Consider the following 13,648-nt stretch of genomic DNA (forward strand, 5'->3'; position numbering starts at 1 on the left):
AAATATGTAGTCTCGATTTTTCTAGCTCTTAAAATGTTGATATTTTGCTCTTTTGCGTCGAATTGCGGTACATCAAACGATCAGCTCATTTCGGTTATCTATCGTATTGTCTATAATGGCTACGGTGTCCTATGACTGGAAACTCCGCATGTACTTCAGTGTGAACGTGCCCTGGTTATCGCTGTGCAGCACTCCCTGAGGCCTCCCTGTAGCGGAGTCACCTCTCAGTTCCCACTTAGCTGCGTTTGATCTCCAACATGCCTCTGTTCAATGGCCAACACGCTTTCCACGTGCTCGTAGCCCAGTCCCTTGCCCTTCTTACTAGCCAGCAATTGCGCAGTCTTCAGCACGTTCTTGATCTCACGACCATTCATCTTATAACCCGCCAACTTATCCAGGTCTTGGTCACTGAAGTTGTGCTTCTTGCCTTTCGAGGAGGCGTTGAGGAAATTAACCCAAACGTGTCGGCGTGAGGATGTGCTGAGCTCGCCATACTGCATGCTGATGTGGATACGTGATTGGAAGGCGGCATCGATGTTGTCGACGCGGTTAGTGGTGAGAAAGAGGATCCCTTCGTAGTATTCCAGAATTCGAAGGAAGATGGAGACGAGTTTGTTTCGCTCCAGGTCGTGTGAGCTGCGTTGTTCAAGGAAAACGTCGGCTTCGTCGAGGAGGAGGACGGCATTCCATTTGCTGGCCATCTCTAGAACATTGGAAAGTGAAGACTCAACCTGGGACGAGTCGAGGCCAAGATCACCGGCGCTCATCATATAGAGAGGTGCGCGCATTGTCTCGGCGACTTGAAGCGCTTAGGTCAGTCTTGTGCATTCACAAACCCCAGAGGGTAGACGAGGACATCACTCACCAGACTCTGCAGTCAGCGTTTTGCCAACACCCGGGGGCCCAGACAACAGCATGATCATGCCTTTGCCTTTGCCCTGGATGACATCATCAAAGCTATCTCTATGCTGGACCTGGCTCTCGGCTAAAGCGAGTATGAGCTCTTTATGATCTTCAGGGAGGACGAGGCTCTCAAAGGCGCTTTCGCTGTACTCGATGTCCAAGACGGAGCCGATAGAGAAGGTCAGCCATTTCTTGTTCTTCAGAGAATAACCTTTCAATGAAGCACTACACATAAGCAGTTGATCATCTGTCAACGAGGTCGGGTTTCTCCTCTCCCCTGTAGCGACATCCTCGTCGAACTCATGATCCTCGTCATCATCGTATATCTCGACCTCGTTCTCGTCCTCGTCTTCGCTGTAATCGCCGGAATCAACTGAGCAAGCGTTCTCGATAGCCCTCGCCAAGGTAGCCAGATTGACTTGCTTGTTGGGATTGAAGCGATTCCATGCATAGGTGTCTATGATGATGCGGCTGTCAACCTGTTTTGAATATATTAATGACGTGTGGGACGAGCAATGGCCTGATGACAAGGACCTACATTGTATTTGATAGGGCCCCATGGACCCTCACCAATGGCAATCCCCTGATAGTTCTTGTAATGGTAACCACTGAGCTCTTCAAATGCTTTACCTCTTCGAATGAGTGCCTCTTTCATCTTGACCAAGTTGGGATGGTACTCCAGAGGGTAGGCGGAGAGCTTCGTAATTCTGGTGGTGCCCTCAAACTCCCACACGTAGAATGGTGCACTACCAAGGCCAAAGTTCTCGCCGTCCCAGTCAACAACTTGGCAGCCAAGGACATAGCGATGGCCGCATTGGGTCTGCTGATAATTGCCGCTATTGAATTTAGCAGCGCAATTCTGACCGTCTTTCACAGTGAAAATAGTGGTGCCAGGCTCGAAGATCATCCATATGGTGCTGTAAGTGATGACGCCGTTGAGGATGAAGTCATCCCTTGCCTTGAGGTCGTCTCTGAGCTCGGCCTCAAGGATGCGATGGAGAAGTTCCAAATGATCTTTCGTCTCTGGGTCTTGCTCAGATTCCAAAGCTTCAAGCAAATTCTTCCAGCGGTGGATGAATGCCTGGAAGGGTGCTTTAAAAGTCAAACGATCCAAAGTGGTTGTGATTCCGGGATAGTCTTTGAGGACTGAGCTGAGACCTTGCTTGAGAAGAGGAGACTGAACGACGATGGAGTCGATCTGCAGCTTCTTTCGACCATCGTAGCACTTGCTGTTGCGGATCAGGAGAGCATAGCGTGCACTCTCCGCGTTCTCTGCGGCCTCTTCAAGATCGTCAGGGTACTTGTCAACCCAAGTTGTCTTTCCTCGGTTATCAGGCTTGGATTGATAAAGGTTTTTCACATCAGTGATCATTCCTGGCTTGGCATCCGGAAAGGCATCATTGCCGTTAGTCGCCCTATCGACCAGGCCGGTGGCGGCGTCTTTCACTGCCACAATTGGTGAAGACTCAAGCAGCGTCATGGTGCTTGGTGCTGGGTGAATGTATATAAAACAAAGAAGGGTCTGGAAAATGTGTCTAGGTCAGAAGCAGTGAAGGTGTACAGTTGTTCAGATGGACTAAAAATATCCCAGGTGGCCGATGTAAATGGTCGCAAGATGAGGGGGGAAGTGCCACGTTTATATGTAATTTTATGACCCCTCGAATGATAAAGTAGCCTTGCTCTTAGTGGGCAAGTGTTGCCTGAAGGATTTGCACTAGCGCCCTACAGCCTTGTTGAGTCACTGATTAGTCCAATCCAAAACTCATATCGAATCAAGACTTTGACACATTGTGACTCTTCCAATTCTGCTGCCTGGATATCCACGCGAGACTGGAGGTGAAAGGCGCCGTAAACTACATAGCTATCTCGTAGCCTTGCTCTAGCCTTGCCAAGTAGAATGCGTCTACACCCCATGTGTCGAACCCGAGGCTTTGATAGAGACTCGTACGTCTCACAGGATGGTGACTCCAGCATACGATGGATCTGGACCCGATAATTAGGGTTCCAAGGCCGCTACTGCCTCGCGGGACTTGCTGTCGGTCGATCAGTCCCGGAAAGATGAGTTGCAGCTGTCCTCCCTGCATGTGGATGCATGAGTTGGCGCTGTTGTTGTTATAGACGCTTCATAGTGGAAGGCTGCATGTCAGGTGTAAGCAGTGCATATCCGGATCGACTGCCATTGGTTAGGAAACATATTCCAGTTCGGGCGCAGGAAAATTCAAGCCGGATTGACATTGCGCTCAGTCGGATACCTACAACAGTCGATACTCATCCTTTTGACACATCTGAGATTTGGAGGCTGATATGAACGGTTTGATCATTGGCAACTGGAGGGGGTCGTCAAGGGAGAAGATCTCCGTGGTCGTGGCTAGAAGATCAAAAGGGGAAGTTTGCGCGACAGCTCAAGGACGGAAGGTAATGCAAGCAACCGCATAGCAGCCGATGGTAATCCAAACAAGAGGCGTCATCATTCTCGAGTGCATCAAGGCATTCTCAGTTGGTTTCTTTTGCCAAGGTTGGCCCAAAAATACCCTCCGCCTCTTTTTCCGACTTCTCCCTCTCCAGCTTCCTCTTCTTAATGACCCTCTCGTCCAATCCATTTTCTCCTGCACCTTTCGAATCTCTCTTTTGCGCCTTGTTGATACCGACAAGATCGACCTTGTCCGGATTCCGGCATTTGAACAGCTTCTTGTCTATCCTCGTCAGAGCTTTTATCTCAGCTTCTCCTGGGTTGGCAGAGGCGGAGGAGCGAAGAAGTTCGGCACAAGATTGTAGCGTGGAGATTAGCTTTGGCGTGAGGGTGGATGTCGTAGGGATCTTGGTGTTGATGTAGAAGCGGGCGAGAGGCTCGTCGGCGAGGAAAAGAGAGGATAGCCAGATTTGAGAGGGTGTGTAGAGGAAGTAGGCATCTGTGAGGAGAGCTGAGCTCTTTCCTACCTCCTTGGCCTTGCCGTGAGCCACCTGTATGCGTCGAACTACCTCATCCGCGGATCTTGCTTTCTTGCTGCTCTCCTTTGCTGGTTCAATGTCCACCATCTCTTTCTGAAGCTGTTCCGATGACTGTTTGATCCCTGGACCAGCCTGCCCCTTGCCTTGTGCTAGGCCCAATAGCTCCATGATCCCTCCTTCCAGCCCGCGGTGTGGATGTCGCACGTCGAAGGTAAATCGGAGACCTTGGGTCAAGAGGAACTCAGGCGCGACAACACTTTCTGGTGTAGTCTTCGGAAGCTTAGAAGCGAAGCTTCTGAGTGATGTGTAATGATTCTCGGTCTTGGTAGATAGGAAGAGCGCGGCTGCCATCATCTCTTTGGGGTGGTAGGTCATGGGGGAATTGGAGAGGTAGAAGCGCTTGAGGTATTGTACAGCTGTAGCCTGGCAGTCTTGGTCAAATGTTTGATGAAAAAAGAGCCGGTGAGATGAGTTTTGACTACCTTCACATTGGTGGGGAATTCGCAGAAGTCCGCAAATTGCATCGCCTTGACGCAGTAGAACCCCACCAGCTTTTGCTCCTCCTCCACCGTGAGACAGTCCACCTCTTTTGCAGGATCTGAAGGCTTGTCATTGCTTCCTTCTCTTGCTGGGTCGGATCCAGCTTGACCAACATGCTGGCTTCGGATGGCAGCTCGCACGCCATCAGCCGCGGATGCATTCGTAGTAGAGCGAAGTGATGCAAGAGATTCCCGAGTAAATGACCATAGTCGGTATTGTGTAGATGTACGATAGATGTCATCCTCGGTCATTTGAGCCATGGGGAGGACGACCGGGACCTGGGGATCTAACCCCAGAAGATTGGTTGATAATGCTCTGGTGTTGAAAGTTGCCAAGCCGCAAGAACTCTGCAGTATTAGGCCTAGAGTAGAGAAATCGCCACTTTACGCGCGCGTGACGCGAGTAAGAATCACACGATCCGACTGAGTCCGAATCACTCCGAATCGCCTCACGACAGCAGGGAGCTGCTGCCTGACTACTTTAGTCTATAAACAGCCATTGCAGCCAATATTAGGGCCGGTCTGGTTGATTGATGGCCCTGGTTCGTTTTTTTTGGGCACGCTCAATCTCAAAGCGGTGAATTGTGATGAGACAGAGAGGTTATCGGCAAATTAGGCCAGTATTGAGGAGCATGCCAGCTCATGGTTTCTTGAGAATCAAACGGAGATTTTTAGACAGTTTGCAACTAAACCTCTGCGTGATATAAGTTTCCAGAGCTCCAAGGTTTGACATGGTCAGCTGATTAGCTGGTGATCCACCAGAGTATTTGGAAGCAGCGAGGCGAGAACATTGAGGAAAGAATATTTGGCACTTCCTCCAAAGCCTACATGCATTCCGCAGCTATACATGCCCTGATTATTCCCCGTGCAGTCTGGCTGCTGACATCGAAAAGTGGGTTTACAAGCTTTCTCTGCTTTCTCCTCAGACCATCTCACGGACCAACACCTCCTTTGCTCAAAGTTAAAGGTTCCGCCTACATCGCTGCTCTTAGAGACCGTATGTCATAGAAGGTCCTCTGTAGGTCAAGCTCGGCTGCGGAATTTGGCAACGAGCTCTCATGAGTCACAAGTCATAGCCAACAGTCGTCACTTTGGCTGGTAGAAACCCGTCTTTGTCGCTATTGTTGCTTGTTGAGGTGTGCGATCTGGCGAACCAAAGTATGCGCCAAGCCCTGAAAAGACGGCTGGACCTTTCATGACCTTGCCCTTGGGCGAGTTTCTTCATTTATCGGCAGACCTCTGTCACGCAGATAAGAGGTCGGTGGTTTGGGCGCAGAAATCTTAGCCATGGAGGTATCTAGCCCTTTGCTGAAGTGTGTTGAGTAGAGTACGCGGGAAAGTTCTAAGAGGGGTCAATCTTCTTTCTCTCCGTGCGAGGGTTGGTGACAAAAGTCGTTGCACACCGATCCCCGCTAAGCCCTACCAAAGTGTGCAACGACTTTTGTCACCAACCCTCCGTGGCAAGCTCAAGAAGGAGTCCGTCGACATCTCGATCGGAGGGTCTGTCGCCATAGCCACACCCTTTGTTATCCATTTCACCGTAGGAGTATTCGCCCAAGATCATGACTAGATCAAATGCTACGGCCGTGCTCTCTGGGAGCTTTTTTAACTCTTCCAATTCATGCAGGAAGGGCATCATGGCTTCGCTCATGTCGTCAGAGGTGACTCAGGTCTTCTTCGCATCGGAGGTCTTGGTGCGGAGCTTATCGCTGACTTTGCAGGCAGCAACCTTTATTTGATTCCCTAGAGTCTTTGCGGCGCCCGGACCAGTAAGCATGTGCTGGCGAATCGACTGAGGTGCCACTGTTACGGGTCACGCCATATTCGGTGAAACTGCATACGGACACTTACCTCTCATAAGTCCATTGGCATCAATGAAAGCATGTAGAGCTTGGACTTGATGTTCAAGCTCGACGGTGCGCGCATTTGCAGACAGAAGTGCATCTGTGGCTGCTGAGATTGTCTGTTCTTGCAAATATATTGGGCTTGCTTGCATGGTCATCTAGACTAGAACTGGAGCGCTTATGGGCCATTCTGTAAAGCTGCACTGTGATGACGATAATCCGGGTCATAAGAACGCGTCTCTGTTTGTGGTTGTCTCAACGCCGCTTTATGTGCGCAGTAATACGTGCGAGCAGTCTCACGATCAATCTATTCTTGCAGGAGGTCTTGAATATTTCGATAAGCGAAAAGTTTTTATTGGGTATACTTCTTGTCTTGCCAAACTCACGATCGCCGGAGTAGCGACAGTGAAGCTGGTTTGGTTTGCTACGGAGACGCTATTCATGACCTCCCACTAGTAACAAAGTCTCCAAACTTATACAAGTTTATCGGGTCATATATCTTGTATGTAGGGTAGCCTATCAGCAGAACTGACTACACGGACGACGCCGCCCCTGCCTGATCAACCAAAATCCCAGGCTTGCTTGTTCAACTCTGTCCCCAACCTTGCCGTCTCAAAATGATAAAAATCCTTGACATACCGGCGAGAGAGAGAACCTATAAAGAGATCTATCGTTATTCAAGTTTAGTTTCGAAACAGTTCCATCGCAAGAGACACCCTTTCTGGGTATGATGCCAGAATTCGACTCCGAAAATGTTCAAGGCACTGCTCTAGACTGGAAAGTTTCCTGGCAGTTTGGCTGCTCTGTTCGCTGCTACCATTTCAATGGTAGCATCAGGAACCCAGGACCAGCGAGTGCTAGTAGAAGCCTACAGCAAAAAGACTGTACCGCAAGGAAATGTCTTATGGTTGGCGCGCGATGGGTTTCAGCCTTCTCTTCGTAGGCATGTTCGATGTCAAATTCCTTGTGTCAAGCATGTTGATTGGTTTCAACTCTTCTGATGCATGCTTACTGGATATGGAAGACAACGCTCTTCGTTCCCGTTTCGCATTCACAACGTATAAGCAAGGGGCACAAAAGCCATTGCCATCGGATGCTACAGCATCTAGTACGAATAAGACGCCAGCCAAAGTAAACCCGTCGGGATTAGCTCTGACAACACCACGTCCACCTTAACCCTCTGCGCCGTCGCCGGAAAAGGTGCCACAGTCACACTCGAGCACCTCAGGCAGTAATTGCGGCCATTAGTCACCGTGCGCCATACCCCGTTATACGTCTGTGCTTGCATCACCACACTGGCTGCAGATAAGCTCGTCCCTTTGTTGACGCTCGTGACGACGGCTTCAACGCCCAAGTGGCTCCCGTTGTTATTATAAAGAGCAGAATTAAGATTTGCCGTAACAATCCCCGTAGAAGCTAGGTTCTGCCCATTTCCACTTGACGGACTGTGGCCTATGGGCACGAAGTTGTCCGTGGAAACGCAGTATGCCTGGAGCGGGATACCCGGGTCCTTAGCGTTACTTCCAACGCATATCTCATCACTGGCGCATTTGCCTCCGCCCAGATATGTACGCTGTCGAGGGTTCGTCCGGCCCGCTTGTGGTGGCTCGTTGCAAGAAGTCCCGAAATCTTGGGGGGATTGTTCGTGGTGGCACCAGGAGTTGGACGTGTATGTGTCGACCAAGGGGCAATCTCGGATGGGGACGGAGGCGGGGGAGCGTCGTTGAAGCGTGGAGAGTGGGATGTGGGAGTGCATGATCGGGATTGAGAGGGTGAGGTCAGTGCCGTTGGAGGAGAGGATAGTGATCTGGACAGGAGAGAGGGCGCTTCAAATGATGCGCGTTAGCGTGTACCTTGATCATGGTAGCTTCGGAATATCAAGCGGAATGTGCATCCTGGTGTAGGCTCGCCAGGTCAATGTAGGATGTGCCATACCTAGAAATGCTGGTCAAATCGCTATTCATGCAAGTACCCCATGTCAATAGGATCGATAGCAAAATCCCAGGAGTGACAAGACCCATTGCGAACATTCCCAACATCCAAGAAAGCAAATGGAATTTCGAAATCCAGCGTACTGGTGTTTGAATTTAGGTAATTCAAGGAACGTTGGAATGACTGACGGAACGGTACGACCCACTCGCTCGCCAGTCATGGCGGCAAAAGATTTCACAGGCAGATGCGCTTGGGTTTCGTCTTGCCAGGCTATTGAAGCAGTGGAGCACTAGCGCAGATTGGACCCAGGAAAGAAGATAGCACGCGACATGCGCAGACGCTTGATGCGATTGTGCAGTTGGATTTGGCAGGGTGGAGAGATATACAGGGTCTGATCCACTCAGTTGATTGATGTCTTCCAATCGTTGGTGAAAGGGTCAGAGCGACTGATCGCAAAAACAAGAGTTGTAAGTGCCGCAGATTGAAGCAGCGGATCTGTACCCCGTGCCTGCGTGGTTTATTCGCCCGGCTTTTGCGCCAGCAAGGAAAGAAACAAGCGGGGAAGGCAAATTCCAGTGTGAGATACGCTCGAAAAGCGAAGACTTGAAAACGATCATCGAGGCTCAATGACAATAAACTCCTCCGAGTCTTCCTCCACCACGCCTTTCAACCTCTCCCTAGCTTCCTCCATCCTCGTCCCCTCCAGCACCAGCGCAACACGAAACCCATTCTGAGGCCCATACCTCCCACTCTGATATATAACGAAAAGCACGGACTTTTGCGTCACCCCATCCTTCACAAGCCCACCCTGACTACCCACCAACAGAATCCGTCGCTCAATCATGGAGCCATCATCCGCATTGGAAATCTCATCCAGTGCTCCTGAAGTTGCAAGTAGTTTCAAGGAAGCACTATCCATTGATTTTGGCAATAATGTTTAGACCTTTCGCAATTAATTTTCTTGCTCTAGTCCTGTGCGCACACAGATAATTAGCTCTGGTCTTAGGTTTCCTTGTATCTTGCTTTAGCGGTTTTGGTCTCGGCAAAGTTGATGCAAGTAGTAGGGGCTAAGGAGGGAGTCGCAGGAAATGATGTACTCGCGGAGGCTGGCGGCGAGGGTGAGATGGCTTGTCTGTTGGCGACCAGCTGCTCTACGATGCCATTGGTCGTGTGCAGGAACGTGTTACTTGAGGCTCTTTGTCTTAGCAGGTGGTGAGGTGTTTTGCGTGAGGTTGTCAGCTTTGATATGGCGACGCACCTGTGGCAGTAAGATTATCTGCTCACTGAAGGTGCAAATAGAGATAGGATAGCGAATATCTTTTTGACATAGATGGCAACTCCGAAGTTATACGAAGAGGAAGCTAAGAGGGAAAACGTAAGGGGATAGGTCGTTCTAGATCCTCGGTACCGTAGAAGCTATGATATTGAGTCATAATGGGAAATAAAGGATATGATAACAAGATATCAATATCCTTGCTTCTCGTTATAGGCAGACACGAAGACCTTCAATAATCATGAGAGTGCGGCTTTGATCGACCGATTCCGTATGCACGTAGGTATGAGACAAGGCAATACTAATGGTCGGCTACAGAGCTTGATCGGAATGGGTCATGTCCATTAGACTCCTTGATTCCGCGTTTCTGATCGAAACGATACGCATTGCTTGTTCGAAAGCGCCAGGAATTGCACGTTTATGACAATGCGATGCTACCACTGCCAGAGCTGGCGGTTTCACATATGTTGGCAAGCTGCAATGTTACTCGTGATAGTGGCCACGAGCGAGACGCATTATACAGCACTATGATTGATGCGCAAGAACCTTAAGGCGGGACTCACATTTCATACGCTTCCGTCGGTCAGGTACCACTGACGCACCAGCAGATATGCGCCCTTGAACAGCCTTTGGCATGATCCGCATCAAGGTCCAAAGTTGTCAAGTCGGCCAATCGGCAGAAAGAGCTTTTGAAACGCACGTAGCTGTATTCCTCGGGAATTTCGAGAACATAGTAATCAAAGTCTCTGATCAACCGAACTAGTTCTATGCCAACAGCCCAATATCCTGCTCAACGTACCGCTCGAAAGACAGGTGATGTCCAACACAAATGCGGTTGTTCATGCGATGGTTAACCGTTTCTAGCGTCCGCGGCTGTGTCAAAGTCAGGGTCACCAAGACCGGATACGTCTCTCTATCCTCGCCACGTTTTTAGAGGTAAGAATTCTATGCCCTGTCGCCTCAGTAAGCTTTTTTGGGCACTATTGGCCAACGTGGCAGCATGCACAGTGCTTGACCGGAGTCGTGTGCTGGCCTGCATACCAAAGCACCCAGCAAGGACCTCCTTGAAGGCGTACTTTTGATATTGTATCGATGTAGATCGTGTGCGAGAGAAAGATGATCGAGACCGACCAGTCAACATACATGCGTGCCATGCGTGCCGCGTTGCTTTTGCCTCCAGATCTGGATTTTGTAGCTTGTTTCCGGTAAGTCGTCGTCTCATCATACCTGCAAAACAACGGCTTCGTTCTTCACCCTATGATTCTCCCATCCCTCCACGACCGCCGCATTGACAAAAGTCGTTTTCCTCTCTGACCGTCGCCATGATCTAGGAATCAGATATCCCCACGTGACACCCCACGCCATGCCCAGTAAAGTCCCCCATCCAGCTCCTTGCCCAGAAATTTGCTCATAGGCTATTCCCACCTGATCGTAAACGCGCTCTTCAGTCCCGTATCCCACATGTATATGCCCGCAGACCACCAAGCAAGGCTGCACTCGCACGACCTCTTGCGTTAAAAACGCGCACCCAGACTTCTTGAATCCATCTAGGTGGCCTCGAGGTGGGCCGTGCGTGAGGATGATGTCTGTGTGTGGGGGAACCTTGTCGGTCCAAACGTCCTTTGAAGGAGGATGTTGGAAAGCGGAGAGGCCATACCGAGGAGTGAGCGGTGAGCCATAGATCCTAAGGCTGCGATCCCCATGAAACAACAGGGTGACGGACGAATCCTGGAGGTATATCACGTTTCCCCAATCGAGATGGGCGGCTGGACGGTCAATATAGTCGATGTGCTTATCATCAGATGCCGCTTGCGCGGCCTCTCGCCACCTCTCTGGATGCTGTTCTTTGAACTCGGGGTCGAGGAGTAGATCGTGGTTTCCAGCTATAACGACCTTGTACTTGTGTGGCTGTTCCGATAGCCATGTGAGCTGGGCTTGTATCTCGGAGAACGTACCCCATTTGCTTAGGTCTCCAGCGTGAAGGAGGAGGTTACCGGGTGGGATGGGCGGATGCGTGCAGTGTGTGTCTGATATGCAGACGACGGTGAGAAGGTGGGTTGGGAGAGGAGGTGGACATGGGAGACGGTGGAGGGATTTGAGGGTCGAAGCGACAGAGCGGAGACGATGGCGTGGAAGCTTGACTATTCGAGGCGCTGACTCTGGTTCACGAGGGTCCGAACCATTCCTCAAGGACATGATTGAAGAGCGCAACTTTGACGGGGGGTGGGGTTGCAAAGGGGCGGAATGGTTCCGCTGCACGGAAGGATAGTTTTCTTGAGTAGTGCTTCAACACTTTTCCATTACTCTCGGGATAACCAAGAACGAGGTATCCTATGTCAGGTCCAACATACAGATTGATAAGTTATACCCATGCAACAGTATTTGTGCCCTCGCCTCACGCTCTCGAGGGCATCTTGGCGCCGATCTCAGGAAGCCGAGACGGTCGATGATCACTCTCATGTGCTCTTAGGTTTGATGACACCTTAGGTACTACAGAGCTTTGGTACCTGTAGGCTATAGAGTATCGCGTCCTTTTAAAAAGACTGCGTCCCAGGGTCTCTCAAGTAGTGCTTCGAAACAGCGCTAAAAAGCTGCATAGGCGCCACCTTCAACACAAATGAGCGTCCTCTTTTACACGCTCGTGGAAGCTGATTGTTGGGGCCGTGCTACGCCGCACGCTGGATATAACAAAGACTTGCAGGGGTTCTAAGCAGTATGGTGTGACACGCGAGGTCTCATGTTAGCAGTTCCACACGCTTGGCCAATAGTTTTTGATCTTAGAACGCAGAGCTGCACCGTCTCCTCCGCTAAGTGTACCCAATGGAACGAGATATTCACTCCTTGGACGCGGATGGGGGCTGGCGTATGTCCAAGCCCACCAGCTCGTAAGTAGCTAAAGTGCCAACTAAAAGCAATGCGCTTGATAGGTATGCATTGGCTACTCATCAAGGGCTATGGAAACCTTGAGAACAGGGTTGGTCTTGAACTGCCAATCATTTGGATTCTCTCCTAGTCCGCATAAGTAGAGCTTCATGAAACGAGCAAACACTCCCAAGCATGTCAACGGTGTCAACAGATTTAAGTAACGCTCTTTTAACACGTAGGTCGTTAAACATCTCAGTGCCCCAATAAAAAGATGGTAAGGTCGAAGTTCTTTCGTGAAGCTGCTAACCTAGAAGCCTTCCCTTTCTGTAAGCCTATCTTACTCTTCTTATACCCACGCTGACTGAAGCAGCCAAGATCACATCACAATTTTCATATGCCTCGGTCCCTTGAGTCCTCGATATTCGAGATTGATCCGCCACTAACGTTAATATGGGCAACTGCATGTCCACGGAGAAAACGCCACATCGGGCCCAGGTCACCAACATTTCTGGACCTCAAGACTTGATGATGCACGTCCCCAGACCTCGAGTTGATTGTGACGGAAGAGCGATCCGGATCGAGGATCACGAGCTCGACAGACAGACTCTCGAAGCAGCCTTGACAACGATGGCAGATTATATCGACAGACAGGGCCAAAACATCACAATCATCACTGTTGGAGGCGCCGTAAATACCCTACTACTGCAGAACCGACTGTCAACCCACGACGTCGACTTCTTTGGGACGAATCTCAACAACGATCAGCGGATCTTGCTAGACGACGCCGCGAGGTACACCGAAAGACAGAGCCAGACACCGCTAGGAGGCGAATGGTTCAATAACCAGACAATGCTATGGCTCCCACCTAACGTCCATCGTAAGGTTACTCAGGAAGCACTCGAGCAAAACGAGGGTGTTTTTGAAAGGAGGGGACTGAAAGTGGTTGCCGCACCGTGGAACTACGCACTTTGCGGTAAGATGAATCGACTGGTTCGTCCAGATCAAGCTCGGCCGTACGATATCACAGACGCGGCATCGTACCTCCACTATCATATCTTGAAGCACGGCGGACCTATTTCTGCAGCTAGAATCAAGCGGTGGTGCCAAGGATACCAGAAGGACACCAGTAACGATGTGATACGTGCAGTCAACAAGGAGTATCGGCGACTGTATAGGAGAAACGGAATCACTGGTTAGGCCATCCACGAAGTGTTTGCCGACCTTTCAATTCGATACCTCAGTGCATGTTGGTTTCTCGTTATCTCGGATTGCTGCGCGCTTGTTGTATGATCTATCAGGACCTGTGTACTTTAGTAGACTCGTTCAAGCGTCCTTTCCCTCCT

At 50.3% G+C, this 13,648-nt stretch overlaps 6 protein-coding genes across 6 annotated transcripts; 1 reads left to right on the plus strand and 5 right to left on the minus strand.

The window, feature by feature from the left end:
* Nucleotides 1–224: 224 nt before the first annotated feature.
* HO133_000558 (uncharacterized protein) lies at nt 225–2,383 on the minus strand (the record flags this gene model as incomplete). Its single annotated transcript, XM_037291497.1, has 3 exons — nt 225–799; nt 866–1,382; nt 1,442–2,383. The coding sequence occupies 3 exons, from the start codon at nt 2,381–2,383 to the stop codon at nt 225–227; spliced, it is 2,034 nt and encodes a 677-aa protein (XP_037152932.1).
* Nucleotides 2,384–3,396: 1,013 nt separating this feature from the next.
* HO133_000559 (uncharacterized protein) lies at nt 3,397–4,643 on the minus strand (the record flags this gene model as incomplete). Its single annotated transcript, XM_037291498.1, has 2 exons — nt 3,397–4,275; nt 4,335–4,643. The coding sequence occupies 2 exons, from the start codon at nt 4,641–4,643 to the stop codon at nt 3,397–3,399; spliced, it is 1,188 nt and encodes a 395-aa protein (XP_037152933.1).
* Nucleotides 4,644–6,057: 1,414 nt separating this feature from the next.
* HO133_000560 (uncharacterized protein) lies at nt 6,058–6,393 on the minus strand (the record flags this gene model as incomplete). The annotated part of the gene is made up of 2 exons (XM_037291499.1): nt 6,058–6,194; nt 6,243–6,393. 2 exons carry the CDS (start codon nt 6,391–6,393, stop codon nt 6,058–6,060), a joined length of 288 nt encoding a protein of 95 aa, XP_037152934.1.
* Nucleotides 6,394–7,340: 947 nt separating this feature from the next.
* On the minus strand, nt 7,341–9,086 carry HO133_000561 (uncharacterized protein; the record flags this gene model as incomplete). The annotated part of the gene is made up of 2 exons (XM_037291500.1): nt 7,341–8,042; nt 8,799–9,086. 2 exons carry the CDS (start codon nt 9,084–9,086, stop codon nt 7,341–7,343), a joined length of 990 nt encoding a protein of 329 aa, XP_037152935.1.
* Nucleotides 9,087–10,661: 1,575 nt separating this feature from the next.
* On the minus strand, nt 10,662–11,636 carry HO133_000562 (uncharacterized protein; the record flags this gene model as incomplete). Its single annotated transcript, XM_037291501.1, has 1 exon — nt 10,662–11,636. The coding sequence occupies one exon, from the start codon at nt 11,634–11,636 to the stop codon at nt 10,662–10,664; it is 975 nt and encodes a 324-aa protein (XP_037152936.1).
* A 1,119-nt stretch (nt 11,637–12,755) lies between these two features.
* Nucleotides 12,756–13,502, plus strand: HO133_000563 (uncharacterized protein; the record flags this gene model as incomplete). The annotated part of the gene is made up of 1 exon (XM_037291502.1): nt 12,756–13,502. One exon carries the CDS (start codon nt 12,756–12,758, stop codon nt 13,500–13,502), a length of 747 nt encoding a protein of 248 aa, XP_037152937.1.
* Nucleotides 13,503–13,648: the final 146 nt, after the last annotated feature.

The sequence above is a fragment of the Letharia lupina genome, assembly GCF_014066315.1.
Source record: "Letharia lupina isolate WasteWater1 chromosome Unknown contig_10, whole genome shotgun sequence".
Classification (NCBI taxonomy): Eukaryota; Fungi; Ascomycota; class Lecanoromycetes; order Lecanorales; family Parmeliaceae; genus Letharia; species Letharia lupina.